Source organism: Phalacrocorax aristotelis, chromosome 3, assembly GCF_949628215.1.
Source record: "Phalacrocorax aristotelis chromosome 3, bGulAri2.1, whole genome shotgun sequence".
In the NCBI taxonomy this organism is placed as follows: Eukaryota; Metazoa; Chordata; class Aves; order Suliformes; family Phalacrocoracidae; genus Phalacrocorax; species Phalacrocorax aristotelis.
Window position 1 is genome coordinate 115,431,760 of NC_134278.1, and position 25,746 is coordinate 115,457,505.

General features: G+C 57.0%; 2 protein-coding genes across 3 annotated transcripts; both read left to right on the forward strand.

Moving 5' to 3' along the window:
• Nucleotides 1-2,326: 2,326 nt before the first annotated feature.
• On the forward strand, nucleotides 2,327-15,768 carry NFKBIE (NFKB inhibitor epsilon). The gene is made up of 6 exons (XM_075089163.1): nucleotides 2,327-2,727; nucleotides 13,298-13,400; nucleotides 13,949-14,180; nucleotides 14,351-14,439; nucleotides 14,710-14,958; nucleotides 15,271-15,768. Exons 1-6 carry the CDS (start codon nucleotides 2,396-2,398, stop codon nucleotides 15,334-15,336), a joined length of 1,071 nt encoding a protein of 356 aa, XP_074945264.1. The 5' UTR covers nucleotides 2,327-2,395; the 3' UTR covers nucleotides 15,337-15,768.
• A 4,408-nt stretch (nucleotides 15,769-20,176) lies between these two features.
• On the forward strand, nucleotides 20,177-24,280 carry SLC35B2 (solute carrier family 35 member B2). Of its 2 annotated transcripts, XM_075089164.1 has the most exons (4): nucleotides 20,177-20,393; nucleotides 20,496-20,591; nucleotides 20,685-20,845; nucleotides 22,151-24,280. In XM_075089164.1, exons 1-4 carry the CDS (start codon nucleotides 20,237-20,239, stop codon nucleotides 23,087-23,089), a joined length of 1,353 nt encoding a protein of 450 aa, XP_074945265.1. In that variant the 5' UTR covers nucleotides 20,177-20,236; the 3' UTR covers nucleotides 23,090-24,280. The 2 variants fall into 2 exon arrangements, with proteins under 2 accessions (XP_074945265.1, XP_074945266.1); XM_075089165.1 differs by lacking the exon at nucleotides 20,496-20,591.
• Nucleotides 24,281-25,746: the final 1,466 nt, after the last annotated feature.

The following is a 25,746-nucleotide window of genomic DNA, read 5'->3' on the forward strand; positions in this document are numbered from 1 at the left end:
CCAGAAGAGACATGGCATGGAGGTGGTGCCTGAGCTGGGTATTAGTGGGTGTAGTTGGAAGGTCAGAGTGCAGAGTGGCTGGGTCTCGGTGCCTGGGTGGCATAGCTGATTTTAATGGGGAGTGCCTGGTCTCCACAGGTCAGCTGCAGCCAACTGCTTCAACACAGCCCTGGGAGAACATGAGCCAGATCAAGAAAGTTCAAGGCTCACCTCAGGGAAGCTGCAAGATCACTAGGTCCAGCTCAGTGCACATAAGCAGCAGAGGAAGGCCACCTCCAGGGGATGCCTGGCAGCCAGATGTGTAGGCAGCTTGCTGTGGACTGGACTGTAGAGTCCCAAGTGGTGGAGCTTGAGTTGCCTCCCTGCAGAGCTGGTCCAGGGCTGATTAGCTCAGGCTCTGTGCTTTGGCTGAACCACTCTTGGACCTGTGCTAGTCCTGGAAGCAGGCTCCACACCTGTGCCACAACTGGAACAGGATGTCACAAGGCAATCAAGGGGTGACTGCCACGTGCTGCAAAGCCAAGCAGCAGCTAGTTCACAGAAAAGTGAAATCTTTGTGCATCACCACACAGGTTTGTGCTGTTTTGATCAACATGGATTTCTCCCAATACCTGATTTCATCCACGCAAACGTCTATAGGAAATCTTTCCATGATGGAGCTGCATCTATAGCACCATCTAGTATGTTACTAAAGAAAACGGCAAAGGCAGTTGGGAAGATATTTGATAGGTAACCTAGCAGCAGTTGGGTACAGAAAGCTGAAAGTGTAAAATTCTGGGTGGGGTTCAGGAACATCAGCTGCAGATGCACATGGAGCTGGGATGCAGCCACCATAAGGGTGTGAGAGGGAGTTACACGAATATATGGCCCAGATCCCTGCCCTGTGTTGGACAGAGCTGATAAGATGTAGGAGAAGCTCCTTTCCCTTAGCAATTGTAGTCTTGCAGCCAGGCAGTGCTAGGGACACAATTGGAGATACAGAAACAGATCCTGAGCGTAGGAGGAAAAACTTGTGACTGGAAGTTGTTGATGCCAACAGACTTCCCCTGCCTGCCTCCTGCTGCCCTCTCACCCCAAAACCTTTCTTCCTGCCTGGTCAGAAGCACTTTTCGTGGGTAACTTGCCTGCAGCAAGTCTGTGGTTAAAGGCCTGGCGGCCAGTGCTGAGGAGTGACGCAAACCCGAAGCGGCAGCTGCAGCGCAGGAGGGGGAAGTCATTGGCGCTTTGCATGTGGTTTGTGTGAACTTGGCCCCATACCCACCACCACGCTCTGCCCAGGTGAGCTCCCTTGCAAATGTGTGGCACCAAGAGATCCTTCCCCTCCTGCTGGGCTGAACTGGAAAGAAGGGTGCCCTGAGGAGGCAGAGAGGCACATCAAGCAATAAAAGCAACAAGTGAAACTGATTTTAAAGGTTCAGAACTATCTAGGTTGTCTTCTGAGGAAAGCCCACTGCTTGGGACACTGGAAAGTAACTAGATAAAGTCTCCACAGATCCATGAGAAACACAACTGGATAGTTTTGATGTTGGAAGGAGAGCACTGAAATGCAGCCTGGTTGGTCATTCAAAGGCTGGGCCTTCGTTTGAACTTCTGTGTTCAGTTTTGATCTCTGTGTCCTGGCTGCTCTTGTGCAAGCCGCGGCAGCTACTTAGGAAGGTGGTGGGAAGTGGCTGGACCGAGTGACTTGCACAGCCAACTGTAGCGACCGCCTGGCCTTTCCCATACAGGCCAGACAAGGCAGGACCGACAAGAAGGTTTCTCAGTGGGTGAGACAGGTTAAACCATGCACACGGGAAAAGCAAAGGTCTTGTTCACACCTATCTCTGCCACCAGTAAGTGACATCCACCATATCATTTCTCATAGAGCCTGCAGCATCGGCAAGCACCTGCACACCGCCTGGGTTGACACGGTCCCTCTCCCACCCCTGGCAAACCTTCCTGCTATTTAAAGAACCCAGACAAACAGGGCAGGGGAGGAGGATGGTCTGGGACACACCGGCAGGTACTGCCCCGGCTTAGGGAAACACGGTGCGGCCACCTTCCCCCGCGCACCCCAGGGTGCCGGCCTTCGCCCACGCGTGGCGTGCCCACGGGTGGGTTTTCTCCCTCCTAGTCCTCCTGCGAACAAAGCGGGCGGGGAGAGGAAGCCCTCCGTTTCGGGGTGCCGGGGCGGGGCGGCGGCGGGGGGAATCCCGGGCAGGCGGAGTCGGGCGCGGCTGAGTCAGTGCGGGCAGGGGCAGGAGGAGGAGGAGGAGGAGGAGGGGCTGCCGCCGCGGCGCCTTAGCCTCCGCGCCGGCCGCCGCTCGCTGGCTTTCCGGCCATGAGCCCGCCGGGGCCGGGGCCGGGGTCCGGGTCGGGGTCGGGGCCGGGGCGGGCGGGCGGCGGGCGCTGAGCGATGTCGCGGGCGGCGGGCGGCGAGTGCCGCAAGGAGGCGGCGGGCTGGGAGGGCGAGGACGGGCAGTGCGACTCGGGCATCGAGTCGCTGCGCTCGCTGCCGGGCGGGAGGGAGACCCCCGCTACCGCCACCGAGGTCTCCCCGGCCGCCGAGACCCTTGCCGAGACCGCCGCCGCCGAGGAGCGGCTCGACTCCAGCTACGGCTCCGGCGCCCTTCCCGAGTCTCTGCCAGGGCTGCCGGCCGCCTGCCGCCCCGAGGAGCCGCCGCCGCCCGAGGGGCTCAGCCGGCAGCAGCTGGAGGCGCTCACCTACCTTTCGGAGGACGGAGACACGTGAGTGACGGCAGCCCCTGCCCTCCCCGGGGGGCGGCTTGCGAGCGCCGGGCCCCCCACCCCACCCCACCCCTCTGGCCCCGGGCTTGGCCTCTGGCTGTGTGCCGGTGGCGCGGAGCCGGAGCCGGGAGATAAGCCGGTCTTTACCTTCAGTGGTCCCTAGCCCTGTCCTGAAAAGCACACGTTCAGCCCGGCTGTGAAGGACTCCTGGATCCCTTGCCCTGAGAGCCTCCCGCCTTGCTTTGCTGCACACGGATGCTTGGCACCCTGGCATGGGTTTGGGTGGGTGACTAGTGGGGCAGCTGAGCCAGCTCCAGCAGAGTGAGCACAGAGAGGTACCTGGGCAACATGGCATAGAACAGGCCCGCTGTAGGAAGCCAACTTCCACTGGCTACAGGGCTGCTAGCAACTATGTGGTGTTTTGGGGCGCAAATCAAGCCCCCCCCCCCCCCCGGCTGTCTCTTCCCCAGAGAATGCAACATTTCCTCCCCGATGGGGAAGGCTCGGCTGCGTGAGATAGTGCGTAAGCAAGACCCGAAATGAGATTGGCTACGCAGGGCAAGACCTTGAGACGGCAGTGTTAGAGCCACAGATGCTGCTCAACTGAGCAACCCAAGAACTCTTTGTTCTCAGGTGGAAATTGCCTTGCTTTGCCAGCCTGCCTGTACAGTTGCAGCTTTCAGCACACTTGTGACGCACGCCCCACTACGCTACGGGGCTGCCCTCCTAAGCCTCTGTGATAGAGATGAGTGTTTCTCTTAATGGGGGGGGGGGGGGCTTCCCACATCTGTAATGCCATCTCAAGGGCAGAGGCATCACACCGGAGGTATTTGGTTTGGCTTCTGGTAACTGCCTTCAGCTAATCACAGCTCTTTCCTGTTGTATGTTCCTTCAATGGAAGGTTTTCACTGTGAGCACACAGGCAGAGCATGAGCAAAGCGTGCCTGCAGCTGAGAAAGGCAAAGCTTTGCCCCAAACCCAGGCTGGAGTTTAATACTGAGTAATGGTGCAAGAGGAAGAGAAACTAAGAGACGCTAACACGAGCAAGTAAATTTCTTCAGTAGTGGGAGCAGCAAGGAGGCTCTGTCCTTGCCTGGCAGAGCACATCTGGTCCTGAGGCTGAAGAACAGCTGGGAGCCAGCCCAAGTGTTTACTTCCCAGTTAGGAAGGAGCCTGTGCATCTGCTAATTAGTTCATTAACGCTCACTGTGGGATCTGCTCTGAGGATTGGCTGGAAGTCTAGCGGCAAGCAAGGTTAGACTACACACAGCCTCCCACATGCCCCAGCTGGGCGTGTGGGTAGTACTTTCTAGTCCTGTCCTATCTACAGGCGCTCTGGGGTTCCTCCGCATGGAGGAGCTTCACTACCTTTACCAACTGTAACACTAGAGCCAAGGTGCCCACAGAGAGAACCAGGGGTCTTTTAAGCAGAGCTGTGGAAGTAATGCCTCAGAAAAGCCCCCTGGACTAGTCCGTTGCAGTGTGCCCAGGGTTCCCTGCTTGCTTTTCTTTAGTGAGTCCAGTAGATGCAGCTGCTTGGAGATGCTTTTGCTGCTTGCGGCTGTCTTGTAAGGTGGCTGAGCTCTCTGCTTGTCAGACTTGCTTGGCCAGAGCCTAACACAAGCATCTCATTAACTAGGGAAACATTAAGCGGTGGTGCCTTGGTTACTGTAGGCAGGAGAGCGCTCCAAATGGTTGCAGTTGCTATTCTGTTTTCTCTCACTCACAGTGCAGTTCAGAACAGGAAATCTGTAAAGAGCGAGGGAGGGTGAAAAAACTCTGCAGATGCTGCAGCTCATACAGCTCCAGGCTGGCCACGTCTGTGCAGGAGCTGGCTTTCCTGGGATCCGCTCCCAGCACTGGGAAAAAACCCTGTTCTTGTGGTTAGAGTGGTGAGGCTGTGGATTTCTGCCTTTGCTATTCCTATCTCTCCTCCTGACCTTGCTGGAGAGGTAGGCGGCATTTATATTTAGAGATGCTGAACATCCACCACTCAGTCAATGCAAATGGGGACTGCTGGGGACTTCGAGGGCACAGCGACTCATTGAACTGCCATCGGTTTTGCATGCAAAAACAAGATGGGGCTGATAGTAATGCTAAAGTCTATGGAGCAATTGCTCATCTGGTGACAGAAGGTCCCCAGAGAAAAGGGATCAGATGGCCACAGGCTTCATCCCTTTCATCCAGCCAGACAAACCCATCCACTTTTTTCATCTCCATCAGTGGCACATTTTCTTGTGTGCCTTGCTTGACTGTCTGCCACAAAACAGCTCCAGGCTGAGAATTAAAATTACACTACCATTGTATTTCAGAAGACTTGGGCAACAACATTTTCCTGTAATTGTAATTCTGAAAATACAAAGAGCTGAGGGGTTTTGGCCAAGTACTTCCTATTTCCCCATATGCCCCGGCTGGTACCGAGTAGAGAGGAGCACTGGGCTCATATAGAGATAGCTGGCAAAAGTCTTGGCTGTCCATCTGCCAGAAGTCTTGGCTGTCTGTAGCTCCCCTGGGCTTGCCCACCCGAGCTGCCTCAAGGTGCATCTGTGAGGGGGCTGTGTTTGTCAGCCTGCTGCTTGGGGAAGTGTATGAGGTGGAGACAGAGGTGAGGAGCATGTGCTTGGGCGATTGGAGCATCAGCAGGATCTTCCTTGAATACCTTCCTGCCTGCCTCTGTGGGAGACGAGCGTTAACGCAGGCAGGGTGAAGCAAGGAGGCTAAAACTGGCTCTTCCCATGCTCAAAATGAGAAGGGGTCCCGCTGCTTGAGGAAGGAAATTGTCCAACAGGGGAGTGTGGGTGTGACAGCCAGTGAAATGTGTGGGTGCCATCTTCCAAGAATCATTTGCCCAAGCATCAGCTCCCTCCACACCTCCTCAGTGCCGCTGGCAGTCCCTCTGCTTTGAGGAAGTCAGAGCTGCAGTAATCAGGCACCGGTACATCAGTCCCCAAGAGAGAACGGCAGAGCTGGCATGGCAGGAGAGGTCAAGGATGAGGAACAAGGTGACAGGCAGAAGATAGTGGGTGCACTTAGGGCAGTGATATGTATCCTGCTTATTCTGCAGCCAGGTAGAGAACAAGCCCTGTGTGCTCAAGCATTCTTCTCTAAGCATCCATGTTTGCCTTGTGAACCAAGCAGTCTCTTCCATGTAAACCAGCTCCTTTTCTGCTGAATTGAGTCCTGATGGGACTAGTCAGCATGGAAGTGAAGAGTGGGGCTTTCCAGCTGCAGACATGGCTAGCTCTGAGCAGGCTGCAGGCAGCTTTATCACTGTGGCCCAACCTCTGGACAAGCTCAGCCTTTGTTAGGATTCACTGAGGGAACTCCCTCCTTCCCTGCCTTGCCAGGCATATGCATGAGTCCAGTGTCCTGGGAAAGGGGTGGGTGTGGGACTAGCTCCTTCGAGGTGGGATGAGGTGTGATGGGATCACCCCTTGTGTACCAGCATAAGGGAAAACCTCCTCATTTGCTTGGACTTATGGCAGTAGTTGGAGGCGCTCACCTACCAGAGCTGGACTCTGCCAACTCTGGAGAGGCAGGGTTGATTCATCAGTGTGAGAAATTAGGCTGAGCTTCCTCTTCCTAGGACTACATATTGTGTCCTAAACTTAAAAACATGTTTCCCTTTCTGCCCATGCTGGCCCTTGGGCCACACAGTTTATGCTGTCAGTACCTGATGTCATGATGATGGGCCCCTGGGGCAGCTGTGCAGTCTTGCTCTGGGCCCTCTGGCTGTGCCGTGCTGGGCTGCGAAAGTCTGGGGGCTGCGCCTCCGCAGGAGGCCGTCTTCTGCACGGGGCTCCATATGCAAAGCAGCGTGGCTACTCTGCGGGGGTGAAGGTCAGGGGTCCCCGGCTCAATCATGGGAGAGATATCTTGGCCTCCTTCAGATGGAAAATGGGACTGAGCAGTTTTGGTTGGGTGCGTGTTTCAAGGAGGGAGGGGAGCGGAGGAAGCCTGACTTCCTCCTTCCACCAGAGACAAGTGCTGCCCTGTCTGCTGATAAGAAATCACGTGTCAGTGAGTTGTGGGCTGAAATGCCTTAACAAGGGCTCAGGGACAGTTAATCGAGTAATAATGGGGCCCCATGGGAGCTGATGTTCTGAGCCTTGCTCTGTGTGATGGTAGCAAAGGGGCCTTCCCTGCTGAGTCCTTGCCTGTGTGGGTAGGCATTGAGCGTGAAGGCTTATCTAGCTGCTTCTAACCATTCACTGGCATGTGCCAGTCGTAACCCTCCCATCTAGTGTAGCCCTGTACTAGAGATCTTTCCTGTGCAGGGGAACAGAGGTTGTCCCCATTGAGGCTGCCTGCTCCGGTGTGGCTGCTTGCTTGGTGCTGCTGAATGGGGTGTTGCTGAACCCCCGTACCTCTGGATCCCAGCACTTGTGCCTGGGGGAATGCTCAGTGTGTGACAGCAACGGGAAACCACCGTGAAAGAAGAAAAAAGAAGCAGAGGACTGGAGAGACACAGTTTTAGAAGAAGGATTAAAGAAGTCCGATGCAGAGAGCACACTTGGTTGCTGGTTGGGCTGGCTGCCCAGCAGTGGGATGGCTATAGTTAATGGGAAGCAGGGATGCCCTTGGTTTTTCCAGGGGGTCTTTGGAAAGCTTCTTGCCCAATTGCCAGTGGAGTTCAAGTCCATCCTGGGTTGCTCCCTAGCACATTGCCATTGTGGAGCACAGAAGAAAATGAGTCCTAATGTGGGGCTGGCCAGGGGGAGCAGGGAACCTGCTGTGTCCAGCTCCCCCTGCCTGGACTCTCAGCTCTTTCTCTGTATATGCTCGGGAGTTTGGTGAGCAGAGGAGGCTTGGTGCCCCTCCAAGCGAGGGCAGGCAGCTCTGCACAGGCTCCTTTAAGATGCTCCAGAAGTTGCTGGCTGCCACAGGGGTCACACATGTACAACTTTAGTGTGAGGTGGGTAAGTCCTGGCAGCCCTCTGAGATTGTGCAGGCAAGAAGAGATGATTTTTTTTTCTCCCCTTGTTTGGATGACTTCAGCCTGGTCTGGAGGAAGTTTCTTCAGACTTTCCGCCTGCACAGGTTTGCCTTGGAGCTGGGGAGAGGCACAGGGGACTTCAGCACAGAGGAAGGGAAAGAATGGCTGGAAATTTCCATGTCCTGGAATGCAGAAGCCTGATGCCTGGCTGTAACAGATGAGTTGAGGTGGGGTGGGCTTCAAGTCCTTGCACCCTGCAGGCAGGCTTGGCTGCTGCTGGGAAAGGGTTGAGCTCAGCTGAGTTAACAAAGTAAGTTTTGATTTTTGTTGGTTTGGGTTTTTTTAATGCAATGTGGATAAAAGACGAGTCAGATGTGACTGTAGGAAGAGATGCTGTGGGGTCTGAGCTATGAGAGTGGTTACTGGGCACCTCTCCGTGAGCTGCACAGGATGTTCTCTGCACCCCAGAGATGGGAAGCCCCTCTGACTGGGGCAGCCCTCAGACAGGGCTGAAGGGAGGCCGCGAGACATCCTAAACCTATGGCTGGTGCTTCATTAAAAGAAAATCATGAGGCAGGAAGGATATGTGTGTGGAGCTGTAAATGATTGTTAGGGTGTGTTGTACTGGCTCTGGCAAAGTCCAGTCACTGTCCTCTTGCAAAAGGGTGCTCTGACCTAAAGATATCTCTGTCTGTCCGGAAACTGTAGAATGTATTTTCCTCTTCATGAGCAAGAATGGGAATTTGCTCCATTTGAAATGGAGTTGCCATGGCCAATGGACCTTTCAGGATGTTTTCTGCTTTTATTGCAATCATTCACCTGGCTTCTTGGCCTGTGTCTGTGAAACAGCTCCATCTGCCTGGGATGGGCTGACCTGCTTTCAGGCTTGGCTCACCCCTGCAGTGATGGTAGTGCAGGACAGACGCCTTGTTTTGCAGGAGGGAGTCCACATGCATCTGATATGTAGCGTTTCTGCAATCTAGGACCCACTGCCTGCTCAGAAATGGAGCACAATGCTCAAACGTTTGGGTGCGGGGTCTAGCCAATGTAAGGCCAGGGGTGCAGTACATGGGTGAATGGGAGCACTTTTACCTCCCCACCTCCTTTTCCCCCACCTCACTGAAAAATGAGGAGCCTGCAGCCCTCTCACAATGCCTCCATTGCCAGTCAGCCTCCAGCAGGCTTGATCCACCAGCACCTGTACCAGACCCTCTACAGAGCACCACAGGAAGGATGGAGGCTGTCTCCCCTGCTTGCCCATCACTTCCCACCCCTCCCTTTGGCCACAGGAGCAGCAGGCTGGGAAGCAGCTGCTGCCCAGGCTGGAGATCAGGGAGGCTGAACCCAATGGCTGAAGGGGCTTTGCCCAGGGAAGGGGAGGAGAAACCTGTCAAACAGGAGACCCAGGAGAGGAGCAGAGGATATAGGGATGAATCCTCAGCTGGCTGGGATCTACTGCTACCCTGGAGCTGCCAGAGGGCAGCTGGCACAGTTTTATGGAGTTGGGCAGCATCACGTTGGTATGCGGGGAAGAAGGGAGCCAGGCTGGGCTGGCAGAAGGCTCCAGGGCAGGACAGAGCTGTGCTTGCTGAGCCTGCTGGCAGAGGTTCATGCTGATGGCTGAGGAAGCGGTTAGCAGTGCAGGTTATGGGGCTGGAACAGGAGAGCACAGTAAGTGTGGAATTCCCCTGCTGTTTTCCTCCTCCCTCGCTCTCCTCTCTTGCTGCTGGGGCCATTTCCTCCCCTGAACAAGTTTCTCTTGTGTGAATTGTTTGCATGATTTCCTACTGCTCTGCTCGGCCAAAATCAGGAGCCAGGAGCAAACTGTTCCTGCTACAGACAGGGACCTTATCTAGAGAGGGAGAAAAATTTGTCAAAGCAAATTCTACTGAACACTGGACCGCTTGTCCTAGGTGCTTCTGGGGTGAGATGGTGAAGGGAGAGGCTGCTTTGAGGACAAGGTGTCTTGCTCCATAGATGGGGCATCTGCATGTAGAATAAAAGGGGCATCAGCCGCTTTTCTACAGGGAGGGAAAAGGGTGGCTGGAGAAATGGTGGGCTTCATCAGTTCTGCTTGTGTGTCAGAGCTGTGTGTCACCCTCAACCGCACTCCTTGCCTCCAGTTGCAGGCATCCTCAGGCACGGACGCTTTTCCTACCAGGCACTTGAGGTCACTCGGAAGCCTGGGAGATGGACAGCACTGTGGAAACGGGTATTCTTCCGTGCCTAAACTAGGACTGCCTTGGGCATGGCAGCGCTGTGTGTTCAGATGCGGTGACATCCCCAGGGTTGGCCCTGACCCTTCTGCTCCAGGATTGTTATCTCTCTGGTGATAGGTAGACCACCCTGTGCCAGGGATACCCTGTGCCTGTGGCACCTTTGCAGTTCAGAGTACTAATGAGTTCCCTTGTGCCAGGATGGAGCTGGTGAGCAAATGGAGAAGCTGAGAATGAGCCTGGTAGTCTGTCCTACTAGGCTGGCCACAATTCCCCTCCCCAGAGGTCCTCCATCCCCTACCCTTTCCAAAAGTCCCTGCTGAGAACCATTCCCGTGGCTGCAGGCAGGAGCATGGGGAGGAGGGAGCAGGGAAGCAGGGTAAGGCAGAGGAAAGGCGTACAGACAGCTGAGGGAAGAGCAAGGGTGCGAGTGTGGCAGGGTGGAGGGCTTGTTCTGGCAAAGGTATGGGGCTGTGGCTGGCTGAGGAGGGGTGGCTGGCAGCCAGTGGGTATCTCTCCGTCACCATGCCCTGGCTCAGCTGTGAGTGCTGCGTGCCAGCGTGCAGCAGCCTGTTGGCAGCTGGACCGCATGGCTGCCATGGCAGAGAGAGAGGTGTGCTTGTAGCCTTGGCGGAAGAAAGCAGAGATTGGCACGATATCTGCACCTCAGGTCTCCTGGGTGTAGGAGGTTTCCCAGGTTAACAGGAGGCAATCCCAATTCCTGGTTGGCATCGCTGCCTGTGGCACAGAGTGCCTCCGTGCGCATGCACTCTTGGTAGGTTTGTCCCAGCCCAGTGGCCTCCCCATGATTCCTCTGAGTAGCTTAAGGCTCTTGCAGCCATTTCAGGAAGTTGAGGGCTGGCAATGAGGAAAGGGGGGAACGAATGCAGAAATGAAAGCACAGGAGGAGGAGGGTGGAGAAGAGGGAGGGGGAGAAAGCAATCCTTCAATATGGGCACATCCCATCTTCAATGTGAAAGTCTGCGCTCCAGCCAGGTAGGGATGGTCACCCCCATCACCTCTGCAGCATAGCTGCCCAAACTTGTTCAGCATCAGCTGAGCCCAGTGTGGCTCCACTGCCTCATTGAGCTGCAAAGCCACCCAAGCCAGGAAGAGCAAGGTGCTGGTGGCGGCAGAGGGCTGCCCTGGGGTTTCCACCTCCCCTGGGTGACTGCCCCACTTGCCCCCCGCGTGACAGTGTGGCATGGCGTGGGTTGTGGCAGGGGGGCTAGGGGGATTCCTGGGGCCGTGGTGGCTGGCTGCGGGGGGCATGACTGCGGGTGCTGCTCTCTCCCCTGGGAGCCCACCAAGACTCTGGAAAGTGAAAGCAGCAGAGGTTTAAAGTTCAAGCTGAATTGCCTTGGAAAGTCCCCTGTCTGTGCAGTCTTATCTCTGCTGTACCTGAAAAAGGCAGATCCTGTGGCCTCCTCCTGTATGTGGCGCCTGGGAGTAGGTCTGGAGAAACAGGGGCTGTCCCTGCAAGTGGGCAAAGGACACCTCGGTGCAGGTGCCTGCCGGAGGGACTGGGGTTCTGGCGCAAAACCCAGCAGGGAATCTCCCTGCCCACATCATACCCGGGCTGGGGCCAGCAAGAGCCTGCCAAGGGGAGGGGTATTCTTCTTGCAGCTGGTCCCCCAGCTCTGCCCCTTGCTCCTGCCCCCAGCTAGCCTGGCTGGGGCCCCTTGGCTGTGCCCATGCCCTGTGGTCCCTGAGGGCTATTGGACCCTGCCCGTGGAGCCACTTGGCCCCAGCTTGCAGCCCCCTCCCCTGCTCCAGGGGGCACCCCATGGCTGTGCAGAGGCAAATGTAGGTGGCCTCTCCTTCCAGCGGGGAATTCCCTGCCACGTAGTGACCTGGGGCTTCCCCAGGGATGCAGCCTCTCCTGTCAGCCTCTCCCCTAGCGGCATGGCAGAGAGGAACCAGCCTTCTTTTGCCACCAAAAATGGGGCTCATCTGAGGGTACCTGGGGTCCCAGGTGCTGGCTTCACCCTCAGGCAGTGCTTGGCAGGAGGCAAAGAAAGGACATTTTGGGGGCTGGCCTCTGGGCTCCTCGGTGCACCTGTGTTGTCCTGCTTCCCCCAGCAAGAAGTCAGCCCCAGCCCTGCTTCTTTGCTGCAATACTTTAGGGCCAGGTCTTGCCTTCCTGCCTGCAGAGGAACGCTGTCCATCCCCCACATGGCAGGTGGCATCCCAAAGCTGGGCTGTCTGGCAAGCAGGTTGTCTTTCCAAGGCTGGCACAGCTCTCACTCTCCATCCCTTGTCCTTGCCTGCCTCCGCCAAGCAGTGTAGGCGGCAAGAGCCCACTTAGAGCCCAGCCTTTGGTTCAAAGCTGATCTCTGGTGGAGATAAAAGCCACCCAGGGGCCCCAGCATGGGTGGCGAGGAGGTAGCAGGAGGCTCAGCATGCTCTGCAGAGCACGAGCTGCTGCTTGCTCCTTGCTGCTGCCTGCCATGGCCGGGGCTGCCCTGCAGCAGGGGGCTGATCCCTCTGCACAGGGGGGCCCCGGGGCACAGCAGGTCGGTGGAGGGGACTGGAAATTCCCCCTCGGCTCTGCCTCCATCGTGCTCTCACTTCTGTTCTGACTGCACCAGGGACCGGCATCAGACACATCTGGAAATAAAACCTCTCCTTAGGCAGCCTGGAGTCCCCCAGCCTGGCCACCCCATGGCCATGGGGGCCATGGTCCTGAGGATGTGGGCTCCCTGCTGGTCACCAAGCTCCAACAGCCACACCTCCAGTGTCCTCCTGCGCCAGTGGGCTGCATGCCAGCCCTGCCGCAGCAGTGCCGAAAGGGAAGGATGTGGGGGAGAGAAGAGGAAATTGGTGTGGGCCAGCAGATCGGCTGGCACGGGGACTGTGCCACGCAGGTGATCTTGGACTGGTGCCAGACTCCTGCCCGGCTTTGGCTGGCTGCCTTTGTGGAGGGGAAAGCAGAAGTGCAATGCACAGCCGGCAGTGGGGAACTGGAATTCCCCAGGCAGCTGCCAGAGCCCATATCTCCCTCCGCAGCCACCAAACCCGGTCCTTGGGCTCTGCAAAATACATGCCAGGCTCTTCAGACCTGCCCCAGTCAGAGGCTCAGCTTTGGGCAGGGCTGGGTCCAAGCTCTACGCATGCTGTGAGGTCCCCTGTGGTGCTTTGTGGGGACAGGACAGTCTGTTCCCTGTGGGGATCAGAGTGAAGGACTGCCCTGGGGAGCCTCAGGCCGTGCTCCTGCCTTGCCCTGCTGCTAAGCTTCCCCAGGGAGAGGGCAAGATGGAGGAGCTCCGAGCTGGTGGGAAGGGGTGGCAGCTCAGGGTGCCAGGGAGGTTATTCCTCCATGCAGCAGTGGAGGGTCTTTGTTCCTGAGCATGGCGCTCGGGACTCATTTTTGGTTTTCTTTTTCTTTTCTCCCCATTCCCTTTATCCCCTTTTGTAGGTTGGTTCACCTGGCCATTATCCACTGTGTCCCAGCTGTGGCACTCTGCTGCATTGCTCAGCTGCCCAGGGAGGTGCTGGAGATCCAAAATGATCTTTTCCAGGTATGCAGATGTGATAGGCAGAAGATGGGAGGAAGGCAGGTGCCACAGGCTGCTCCCTGGATAGATGCCCAGTCCATCTGCCCTTTCCCCAGGACCACCCACCTGATTCCTCCAGAGCGTGGTCAAGGTCCCATGTGAGCAGCCCCTTTTTGGGGAGGAGGAGAAGTATGTAGGAGATACCCTGAGAGAGAGGTGTGACAGCTCCCAGCACCAAAGGGTTGAAGGGGTCCTTTATGAGGCCCCAGGACATTGCAGACATCCCTGGAGGGTGGAGCAGGCTTGAACGTGGCTGTGGTAGATAACCTGGGAGAGTGAGATCTGCCCCCAGGGGTGATGCTTGAGCTGAGGTACGGAGGGGAGCAGCAAACTGTTTGCACACCACCCTCCCAGTGTCAGCCATGCTTAACCCTGGGACAGGGACAGGCTCCTGTGTGGCAGCCTGCCCGTGCAACCAGGCTGGCTCCTGTAGGCTGGCGTGGCTCATCACGCTTGGTGTCCTGCAGGGCATCCCCCCCCTTTTTTAATTTCTGTTCCTACCTCCCCTCTAGACCCCACTCCACCTCGCTGTGTACCTGGAGCAGCCCAGCGTGATCCAGGCACTGATCCACAAGGGAGTCAACCCTGGACTGCAGGACCGCAATGGAAACACACCACTGCACCTGGCCTGTGAGCAGCAGCGCCTGCAGTGCGCCCAGGAGCTGCTGCGGTGCACAGCCCTGACAGAGGGCACAGCCCAGCCTCACGGGCACCACCAGGACCTGCAGCTCCAGAACTGGCAAGGTGAGACCTGGGGGCAGCCTGGTGCAGAGCTGGTGGCCGGGTTGGGGCAGAGACTCTGCGTTGTGTGTGCTGGGATCCGGGAGCACAGCAGAGCAGGCACAGGCTGGTCTTGGTGTGCCTCTGGGTGGTCTGGGCTGACTGTGGCGCTCTCTCCTGCCTCCCCATCCCAGGCTTGGCATGTCTCCACATCAGCACCTTGAAGGGGAACATCCCAATGATGTCTCTGCTGCTGGAGAGTGGTGCCAACATCGATGTTCGGGTAAGGTGTGATATTGGAGTAAGGCTGGGCACAGTGCATGGCTCCCTTGGGCACTCCCTCTGGCCTTGGGGCAGGCACTGCTGTGGGTCTTGGAGGCACTGAATTTTGAGGGAACAGAGAGAAAAGGTCCTTAAGGGGCTGTTGGGTGCTGCGACAGCAGTCAGGGTGGGGACTGCTCCCTCTGCACCCTGTCAAGGGGGTGCAGGTGGGTGCTGCAGGGTCCATTTGAGGGGACCCTGCACCCATGCCTTTGTGGTCTGCGGGTTGCAGGAGGGCACAAGCGGGAAGACCCCATTGCACCTGGCCGTGGAGTGCCACAACCGCAGGGCTGTCCAGTTTCTGCTGCGCAATGGGGCGTATGTGGATGCCCAGATGTACAACGGGTGCACCCCGCTCCATCTGGCCGTGGGCCGCAAGGATGCTGCCATTGCTGCCATCCTCTCACACTCCGGGGCTGACACCCTGCTGAGGAACATGGAGAATGAGACAGCTCAGGACTTGGCTGATGGCAACGACGACGTGAGTTTGCGTGTGGGGAGGCCTGTGCAAGTATGTTGGGGGGTGCAGGAGTCTGATGATTTGGGGGGACCTCTTAGGAGGAGTCCCTAGCCATGCCTGTCCTCCCCTACAGAGTGCAGGTGTTGGCTCTGGGAGTGCATGCAGTGACTGCATGTTGCCTCGAGCCCTAGAGAAAGCCCAGCCAGGGTTTCTCAGCACATCCCCAGGGAGGTGGGAGGCTGCAGGGCTGGGGGGCAGTTCTAGGCCCCTACCCCAGCCCCAGTGGAAACACAATCCTGGATCCTTATGCCTCTGCACCATTGGCCTTTACAGCTCCTCGCCTTGCTGCCCTTCGATGACCTGAAGATCTCGGGGAAGCCTGTTGTGTGTTCTGAATGAGTGGCTGGACTCCTTTGGCCCATCAGGCTGCCTTCTCGCTCTGCGCTGTTGCCCTGCTACCTGCTGGGACCCTGCCTGCCTGCAGTTCAGTGGGAGCAGAGCCACTTTGGGAGACATTATCACCCCCTTCTCCCATTGGAAAAGTTTTGTTAGCCTCAGACTGCCTTCTCAGATGGAAGAAGGTGGCACTACGAACACTACAGAGGGGAGGCTTTTATTATCGGTGCCCTGCAGCAGGACTGACTTTCCCTTCCCTGCTGTGGGTCTGATTTGTGGGGGTCTTGGCTTACACAGCAAAGGAGCAGGAGAGGGCTCCTTTTCACACTGTACGGTGGATGGAGCATCCTCTGGCACCCCCAAACATGTCAGAGTAAGTGTGGGGTGAGGAGAATTAACATACACTCTAATAAACATTTGTTCTTGCTGCGGGCACCTGAGGTCTCGTGTGATCTAACCCACCTCACTCCCCCGCAGCAGCAGGAGGCCGAGCATTACCCTGGGCACCCAGCACTCGTGAGGGCTGCAGGGGCTTCCCCAGCCCACCTGCTCCCTTGGGTCCTGCTCCCTTCCTCGTGCGGCGGAAGGTGAGCAGGAGCCATGGGGGTTCTCCACTTGCAGAGCCTTACCAGTGCTCAGGGCTGAGGCTGGCACTCCGTTCCCATGCTGTCCTGCTGAGTGTCTGGCATTGGGGCTGAAGACTGAGCATAGGAGGTGCCAGAAGACCAGGTCATGGATCCCTGCTTCTGCTATGGTGCCTGGTGTCTCAGTGTCTTACTGTGCCATGATTTCCTCTTCTGCAAAGAGGACAGAAAGATTCTGCCCCATCTCCTGGCTTGGGAGGTTGTTAAAAAACTTAAGTGTCTGGCTCTTCCCTGGGTTTTAGATTCCCCCAGGCTGAAAGTGGAGGAGAGGGCAGGGTTATTTCCAGCTCCCTTCTGTGTTCAGCTCACCACTCTTCCCTGCCCCCTCTCCAAGCCCGAGGAGCACATGCGACACATTAGGGAAGCAGTAAGGAAGGTGCTGTGGGAACAGAGACACCCGAGCATACCTGACCCCTCCTCAGCCAGGGGAAATTCTCCACTTGCTGCCTTGGAGCAGCTGCTATTGTTTGGGGCAAATCCTGGATGGCGCAATCGCCCAAGATGCTCTGGAGTGAGCCATCGTCTTCTTCCTCCCTTCTTGGAAAGACAGATAGCAAGGGAATGCTGCCAGGAAAGCAGCACAGGCTCCCTCCAGGCCCCTCTGGAGCTTGCCTGGTCTCTTCTACAGCCCTGGGCTGGATTGCTCCATTTCTTTTGAATCTTTGCCTCTCACTTTCTGGCAGGGCCTCAACCCTACTGCAGACAAGCCATATTCTTGCTGGTGGGCCTCGGCTAGCACCTTCCAGAAGCAGGTGCCAGGTGGGGCTGCTCTGGTGCCACCTTTACAGGAGACGCATAGCAGTCCTAGGTGGCCCAGAGCGGGAGCAATGTGTGCTGCGAGGCAGAACAGCATGGTGAGGCCAGGGCCGCGGCTGGGTGGGAAGGGGAGGAAAAAGGCAGAAGCAAGAGATCTGCACTTTTTAAAATTTTAAAATATATTTTCTTAAATGTGTGTAAAATATTACAGGGTGGCCACCTGGTGGCTGCAGCCGGCCCTGCAGCCTTGCCAGGGGCCGGAATGGGGTGCAGGGCTGCTGGATGGGGGTGCATGCCTCCTCCTGCCCCCAGCCCGCCGCAGCGCCGGGAGCGGCTGAAGCCGAGCGGCGATGGCGGGTTCGGCGTGCCCGGGACCGGGGCGGCGTGGGCCGCCTTGGGGGGACCGGCGCCTCCTCGGCCCGGTGACTCCCCCCTCTCCCCGACTCAGTACTCTCCGCCCCGGCCTGCGTGTTGCCCCGTCCCGGCCCCTTCCCGGGCGGGGGGCGGCCGGCCCTCTGCCCACCTCCGCTCCCCTCCCCTGCTCGAGCCGGGCCTGGGCCCTCCGCAGCGGCAGGGGGCACTGTGGGGCGTCCGCCGGGGCGGAGGGGGTTGTTCCGCCTCCGCCGGGAGCGAAGAGGAGCCGAACCGAGGGGAGCCGGCCGGGGCCGGGCCGGGCCGGGCCGCAGGTGGGTAGCGGGGCCGGGCCGGTCGTGGAGGCCGGGCCGCAGGTTGGTAGCGGGGCCGGGCCGGGAGGCCGCTGCCGCCGCGCTGCCGGCCCGCTCCCTGCAGACGTGGCCGCCGGGCGGGAAGCGGGGGGCGCGGCGTCCCCGGACCCCGCACGCAGCCGGGCCACGCTTGGGGCCGGTCCCCAGGCGCCCGGAGCCTCGGGGCGGAAAAGCTTCGGAGCGGGAGGCGGGCCCCCCCCCCCCAAGCCTCCCCTCCGCCCGGGGATCCCCGGGCCCGCCGGGCCGTGGCCGCGGCGGGGGGTGCCCCGCGGCCGGGCGGGGGGTCCGGGAGCCCGGTCGGCCCTGGTGGCAGTCCCTGGGCGGCGGCGGTCGGGCCGGGCAGGGGGGGAACTGTTCCTGCCACCTGTCTTTGAGCCGGCTGCGGGGCGGGGCGGGGCGGGGGGGGACGTACGACCCTGGCCTGTTAGCGGGGGGCTTCTGAGCTCGGGCTTGCGTTTGCCCTCAGCCCCCCGAGGTGCGCTGGAGAGCAGTGGTACCGCAGCCAGGAACTGTTTTTTTCAGACCTCTGGCCCAGTACCCAAATTTTGCATCGCAGGCAGAGGGCTGCGGCGCGGGCCCGGCTCTGGAGCAGAGCATTTGGGAGCTGCCCCTCCTGTGGTGAGGGGAACAGTAGCCGAGTCTGTCATCTCGGCTCCCTGGCTGTTCTGCAGGCCCCAGACTAAGGTTCCTTTCATGCCTTGGCGTGCCACCTGCTTGCCATGCGCGGCCCCCCTTTTCTACCTGTAACACTGGCGTCCCTGTTCCTCCCGAGCCTCAGCGGGGAGGGCAGGCCTCTGCCGCACTGAGTCAGCTCTGGGGGCCTGGGAAGTGCTGGGGCAGGATAGAGAGAGCCATTGTCCCTCCGTAGCCTCCTCTTCACGCTCGCTGTGGAGAGCAGAGCTGGTTCTCCTCCCGAGGCGGCGCTGAGGGCGCCGGCGGGGGTAACAGCAGGCGCAGGCGAGCTGAATGGAGCCGGCTGGCTTTCGGTCTCTGTCAAGTTGAAGGGAGACGTGGCCCATGAGTGGAGCAACCGAGCCTGCTATTTACATCTGACTTCTGCAAAAGTGAACAGCATTTTTGCGCCCTCTCCCCGGCAAGAGGGCTATTATCAACCAGGGTTAGTTAATATGAGCTGCATGTGGGCCACCGCAGCCCCAGGTGTCTGCGCCGAGCCCTGTCGTTGCATCCTGCAGTGATGCTCCTGCTGCAGGAGAGGGGATGGGGTGGAGGTGTCAAACTGCCTTTTGTAGGGGGGAGAGTGGGGGGAATAGGAAGCATACACAGAAACCCACCCCGAGCTGTTTGCACTTCTCCCTGGGCTGGGAATTTCTGGGTCCCTTAAGTCATGGAAGGGAGATTTCAGGGTGAAACACAGCCTTGGCTCAGGTCAGGTTGTTGGGCTCTAGGGTCCTGGCCACAGCAACTGAGGATAAGAAAAGCCCCCAAGGTCTTTCCCAAGGGGAGAAGAAGTTGGTGGGGAGGCCTTGTTGTTCATGAACTGGCAGGGGACTTTCTTGCCTTTTAAACTCTAAGTTTGTAAGCCTCCAAGTTTCATGTGAGGGCTACTAGAGGTCACAGCGATATGTGGGGGCCAGGTACACCTCACAGGGCCTAAATCCCTATGACTCGGTGGTTTCTGGGGGGAGGATTAACATCTCTGGCCCTTTCCATCACAGGAGCCCAGAGCTGCTTCTGGTGTGTGTGTATGTGGCCAGCCCCACAGCACCCTCACCTGGCCCCCAAGGCAATCGGGAGGCTTTTCCTACCTGAGAGGCTGAGGCAGGGATGGAGCAAGGACCAAGGAAACCACCTGCCCTAATGCAGGAATCTGCAGCTTGCTGTGCAAGGGGAGGATGCAGGTGACCTTGGGTGTAGGAAGACTTCGCCAGCTTGGTCATTCTGTTGTGTACCTGGCACTCTTGTTCTTTGCATGGCCCCTGAATATCGAAGGTTTGCCTCTGTGAGGGAGGGGACAGTGGAGGGAAGGACTCCTTCAGAGAGTATTAAAGCTGTTCTAAAGCTGTCTAGGTCACCACCTGAGGGCTATAGCTGAAGAATATCAGCTATACCTTATTGGATAGTCCTGGTGAAATCCCAGCTAGTCAGCTGGTAGGAAAGTTTCTTCCCACCCTTGCTCTCTGGCTGTGTCCTGCCAAGCGGGCGAGCCCTGGTAGTTTCCTCTGAGCTGTGGGGAATGCCTTGGCACGAAGCCCTGGTGGGGAGGTGGGGGAGGCTAGCAGCCTGAGCCCTCCCGGAGGGGGAAGCTCTGAACCATTTGCTCTGAGAGGAAGGTTGCTCTAGCCACAGGCTTGAAACATGAGCTGCTAGGTAGGAGTTGCTTTTTTCCATTCAGTGACCTTTTTGTTTTCTATACAGGAGCTGCGCTAAAGTTTAACCTATAAAGGTGAGGTGTGAGGTGCTCCTTACATTTGGAGTAAGGGCGTTGTCAAAACCAGATGGTTACAACAGTGTTCAAACATTCTCTCTGATCCTGGAAATCCAGGTTTCTAAGCCTGCATGTTCCTAAGTCAGAGCAAACACCCTTAACAGAAGCAAACGTAAATGTCTGACACGGGCTCTTGAACTCCAGAGTCCTTTTCCTACTCTGTGTGCTGCCGTCATCGCTGTCAGGGGATCTGGGTGCTGCCTGACAATGGGGAGCAGGTCGGGTGGCACAGGCATGCGGAGTGGAGCTGGCCATATGCCAGTTGCCCACTGCCTGCCTCTTGGTCTCTCTGCAGATTTTGCCTTCCCCTCGTGCTGGCTTCCCTCCCTACCATGGCCACTGGCGAAGAGATCCCCCCTGCCCTGCAGGATTCGTGGGGGGACTTCTGGCTCTTCCGTTTCTTTGTTAATGCTGCTGGCTATGCAAGTATTGTCGTGCCAGGATTCCTCCTCATCCAGTACTTCAAGAGAAGGAATTACCTGGAGACAGGTAAGGGCAGGAGCTTTCCTTCCACATCCTGCCTCCTTGTGAGCTCTCTGCACCCCATTCAGTGCTGACAGGTTGTTTCCCTGACCTGTTTTGTCACACCAGGAGTGAGCTGCTCGCAGAGGTGTACCCCAGAGCTGTCTAGGTGCTATCATGAAACAGATTTCTCGGAGGCCCCTGCGCCAGCAGATGCAGAGGCTAGTAAGGAGGGACGCTTCACCTCTCAAGCTGGTGTGACCTGTGGTGCCCAGGCTGTGGTTAATTCTGTCTCTTATGTTCTATTACCCCCTTCAGGCCGAGGCATTTGCTTTCCTGTCATCAAATCATGTGTGTTTGGCTCTGAGGTGAAGTCTGTACACCAGGAGGATGGCTCCCTGCCACCCCGAGTGGAGCCCACAGAGTCCTCTACAGCCCGACAGGTCTTCAAGCTGCTCTTCTGCGCTGCTGGCCTACAGGTAAGAGCCCTGCACCTCTGTGTGTGGCCATCCCATGCTGGAAGCAGGAGGTGGGCAGCAGGTTTGTAGCCATCAGTTCCTTGAAGACCAAGGATGCAGTGCTGCCTTGATCGGGTCAGGAGGCTGAGACACAGCCTCTCAACCAGGATAGTCTACCACAGCTGCTGTGTCACTTCTAAGGGCTACGGAGGTCCATTTAGTTGGTGTCATTCACATTTGGGACTTCTTGTCTGATCACAGTCCTCTGCAGCCGTGGATAGGGAAAATTCTGTGATTCAGCAGATTGTTAGGGCTGCTTTTGTTCTGGCCATCATGTCAAAGCAGCAGATAGTTTGAGCCTTCTTATCTCCCAGGCTCTCCTCTGGGACACCTTCTGGAGCTGATGCATCCTGCCTTGATGGATTGGATTCAAATACTAGAGAGAAATACTCAATTCAGTTGCAGATAAAGAAGACTTTTAAATCTTAGTTTCCCTAAGTCTTAGCCTTAGTGTCATTAGGAAGGGCAGCTTTTTGGGTCTATGAGGATTAAAAACAGAAATGTGGGTGGGCATTGTGACCGAAAAACCCATGCATCCCACAGCCAGCAGAAGACACCCACTCTCTGGCCCATTATCCTGGCCCATTCAGACTTGTTGTGGGTCACCATCAAGTCCTTCCATCTCTCTGTGCCTCAGTTTCTCAGGAGGGGTGTGCAGTGAGAGGAAGTCTGTGGTATCTCTATGAGGGGCTTGGTACTGTGGCATCAGGGCCGCAGAAGCAGTGGTGGTGACACACAGAGTAGTGCTCATCTCTGGAGGACAATTTCATCTGCTGGGTTTGAAACTAGAATTGGTTTGGATGGAAGAATGGGGCCTAGGGAGTTGGAAGTGAAAACCAGTACAGGGGCCACTGGGAGGACTGCCAGGACCTGCCACAGGGAGCTGGCACCAAAACCGCAGCTGTGTGTCAGTAACGTTCCCTGATCCTGTCCATCTGGTTCAACAGACAGCTTAAAATGTAACCACTTGCTGTACGGCCGGGTTGTTTGCTTTGCAGGCTTCTCTCCCTTTGAAGAGGCTGTTAGTTGAGCAGGTTTTGTCTGGGACAGGATGTTCCTGCCTGTAACCACATGGGACAGTGGGGTCCCTCAGCCGGATGGAGCGGGGGTATGGCCCCGTCTCCCAGTGTCACAGGGAAGCATTGCCATGCAGAGGGTGGGGCAACACCGAGGCAAGCAAGGATCTCCTGGGGTCTGTTCTTCCCGTGGTTGCTTGCTGTTGCCGTTGGGGGTCCTGACTCTCCCTGTGCTCCTCCTGCTTTGCAGGCCTCCTACCTCACGTGGGGTGTCCTCCAGGAGCGTGTGATGACGAGAACGTACGGTGCCACCAAAACGGACCCTGGTGAGAAGTTCAAGGACTCCCAGTTCCTAGTGTTCATGAACCGCATCCTGGCCTTCACAGTGGCTGGTCTGTACTGTGCTCTGACCAAGCAGCCACGCCATGGGGCTCCTATGTACAAATACTCCTTTGCCTCCCTCTCCAACATCCTCAGCAGCTGGTGCCAGTATGAGGCACTCAAATACATCAGCTTCCCCACCCAAGTGCTGGCCAAGGCCTCCAAAGTGATCCCAGTAATGATGATGGGCAAACTGGTGTCACGCAAGAGTTACGAGTACTGGGAGTACCTGACTGCTGCCCTCATCTCCGTGGGTGTCAGTATGTTCCTGCTTTCCAGTGCGCCCAACAGGCATGCGTCCACTGTCACCACTTTCTCAGGCATAGTCCTCCTGGCCGGCTACATAATCTTTGACAGCTTCACCTCCAACTGGCAGGATGCCCTCTTCACCTACAAGATGTCTCCCGTGCAGATGATGTTTGGTGTCAACGTCTTCTCCTGCCTTTTCACGGTGGGCTCGCTCTTGGAGCAGGGTGCCTTGCTGGAGTCATTACGCTTCATGGCCCGCCACTCAGAGTTCACAGCCCATGCTGTGCTGCTCTCGGTGTGCTCCGCCTGTGGCCAGCTCTTCATCTTCTACACCATTAACCAGTTTGGGGCAGCCGTCTTCACCATCATCATGACGCTCCGCCAGGCCTTTGCCATCCTCCTCTCCTGCCTCATCTATGGGCACACAGTCACTGTCGTGGGCGGTCTGGGTGTAGCCGTTGTCTTCATGGCCCTCTTCCTCCGCGTCTATGCCCGCAGCCGCATGAAGAAGCGCAGTAAGAAGCTCCCACCAGGCGAGACCCCTGTACAAAAGGTCTAAGGAGCTGGGGCCATGGCACATAAGCCATGCCTACTGTCCTGCCTCCACTCAGGGGCACTTGCTTGATTTCTCAGAACCTGCTGAGGAGCAGGGTGGGGTATGGATAGGCTGGATCAGTGATGGACTTTTCCACCTGCTTTTCCTAGGGAAGGGGCTGGAACAAGCCCAGGGAATGCTCTGGGCTGCCACAGCTCCAAACCTTTCCATTTGCCTTAATGGGTCAAAGACTTCCAGCCAAGGAACGGGCCTGGGGGCTCACATCCTGAGGGAAAACCAGCATGGGGCTGCTGGTACTCCTGCCCCACCTCTGTCCTGTGGCTTCTCTCCAGTCAGCCATGAGCAAGGGAGCTCTTTTCCCTGGCACCGTCTTGCCTCTGGCTAATGCTCCGCCATATCGGCTACTACTACAGAGCTCAGCAGGAGGAAAGGGCAAACAAAACACTAGCTTTCTTTTTGAAAACACCTCCATGTGAGGCAAGTCCCAAGCTGAGCCCATCCCAAGGTGGGGGCAGCTCTCAGCACCGCTCCCAGGAGGTGCTCCAGGTAGCACAGGCACAGCTAAGGGAAGGACTCCCGATCTGTCCTACCCCAAGCCTGGGATCTGCTCTGGGATGGCACTCTGCAGTGAAAGCTGGTACCTTCCAGTTTGGTTTTTATCAGTTCCTTGCCCCTGCTCTAAGATGCTTTTCTTCAGTTCCCTTGGCCCAGGCTGATTTTTATGCAGAGCCTGAGGCTGGCGGGTACGGTTCCCAGGGCTTGCTGAGCAGTTCTGGGTTGCTTTTTGGTTACATCTGCTGCTGTCACAGGCCAAAGGCTACGCTGCCCAGAAGCCCTGGCATCACCTTGGGGTGTCTCAGTGCCATGGTTCCTGGGCTTTGTAGTTACTATTCAGAGAAGCACAAACAGCCCCTCTTTCGCCTGCCAACTGGAGGTATTGGCCATGGCTTTCCGGAGGCCTGGCCAGAGCCCTGCTGTGCCTGGAGGGCTGGGAGATGGGGCAGAGCCTGCTTCAGCGGTACCTTGTTCCTGCTCCACAGGCAGCAGCGGAGGGAGTGAGTGGGCACCTGCTCCTGGGTTTTACTGGTTAACCCTTTTCTCCTCAACACAACCTGACTGTCAAGCCAGCAGGTTTTGGTACTTTTAAAAGGCATTTTTTTTCTTTTTATTTTATTAAATTGAAACTATGCTGCACATAGTGTCCTGGGGTATATGTTCATTTTTATTGTTTGGGTTTGTTTGTTTTTTCTCCCACCGTGTACCTGGAAGGAGGGGAGAGAGTGCTCAACCCTTCCTGCGTCCCTAGTCTCTGTGAGGCAGAAAAGCTATCTTTCCAAACACAGATGCCTCTACCTTCACCCAGGCAGGTAGCAGCCAGCCAGGGTTGGACCCTGACAGCAGCTGAGAACAAGATCCCTGCACACATGACTGGGGAGCACAGCCAGGTTCAGACCTCTGCTTGGGCAGGTGAAGGAGCTGTTAGCCTGATTTTGGTCTGGCTCCTGGGTTCCCTGAATGGTGCAGTTTGGGCAGCCCTGGTGGCTGTAGCTGCAGCCTGTGTCAATATACAGAGATGGTGCAGAGCCCTGCTGAGCTCCTGCCAGAGCCACCAGTGCTGTAGCAAGGCCCTGGAGGAGCCCATTGTTTATGGGGTGCATCTGCACCAGCTCCACAAGCCCCACAGCAGCACCAGGGGAGGCTTGGGGCATGGATGGTACCTCCCACTAGTACATATGGGAGACCTGGTGAAAAGCCTTGTCTGGGTGATCTGGTCAGGGCAACGTCTGGGGTCAGAGACAGGACCCTGGACTAACAGAGCTCGAGAAAGGGGAGACAGAAAAGACTACAGGAAAAACAGAGGAAGGGGCTAGGGACAGGAGCTGCTTTTCACAGTGCTGAGTTAGCTGAGCCTGCAGGGATAACAGGCCTGGTGCTGAGCACAGGTCAGGCTTCAGAGCACTTGGTTCTCCAGCAATTTTACCTGTGCTGTGTTCATAGCTCTGAGCTCTTGAAAGTGCCTATGCAGCCTCACAGCCCTTCATCTTTCCCCTACAAATTCCCCCAAATGTCTGCCCCTACCACCTGCTGACAGACTGAAAATGGAATGGATTCTTTTTTCCCTTTGGTCAAAAAAACCCCAACTCAGGTTATCTGCCAGGTCAGGAATGGGATCCCTTTTCTAACTAAAGTGTAGATTTAAAGAAAAAATTGGGGACACACACACACCCCAAACATTCTAAGTTGAATTGACTTGACTGATTCATTATTTGACAAAGCCTTCCTATCCAGAGAGAAATCTTACTTTTAAACAATTTTTTTCTCCTGTCTCGGGGAAAGAAAACCACCCTGAAGGCATTTGCTAGCTCAGCTCCAGCACTACCCTAGCAGCCTGCACCCAAACAGCCGCCACACTTGCACCACAATACCCAGCGGCACTTTGATGCACAAGGGACTCCAGCAGGCTCTGCCTCCTCCCTCCCTGTTCAAGATGGATACTGGCTGAAGCCCACTCCATTTTGTGCCTGTGGTTGCTGGCAAGGAGCCAGCAAGAGAACGTGATGTTGCATGTCACTTTCCCCTGCCAGACCCCAGGGGCCACTGTGGCCGAGGGTGACAAACGCTGCTTATGGGGCATGAGCTCAGTGCAAGGGCCAGATGAA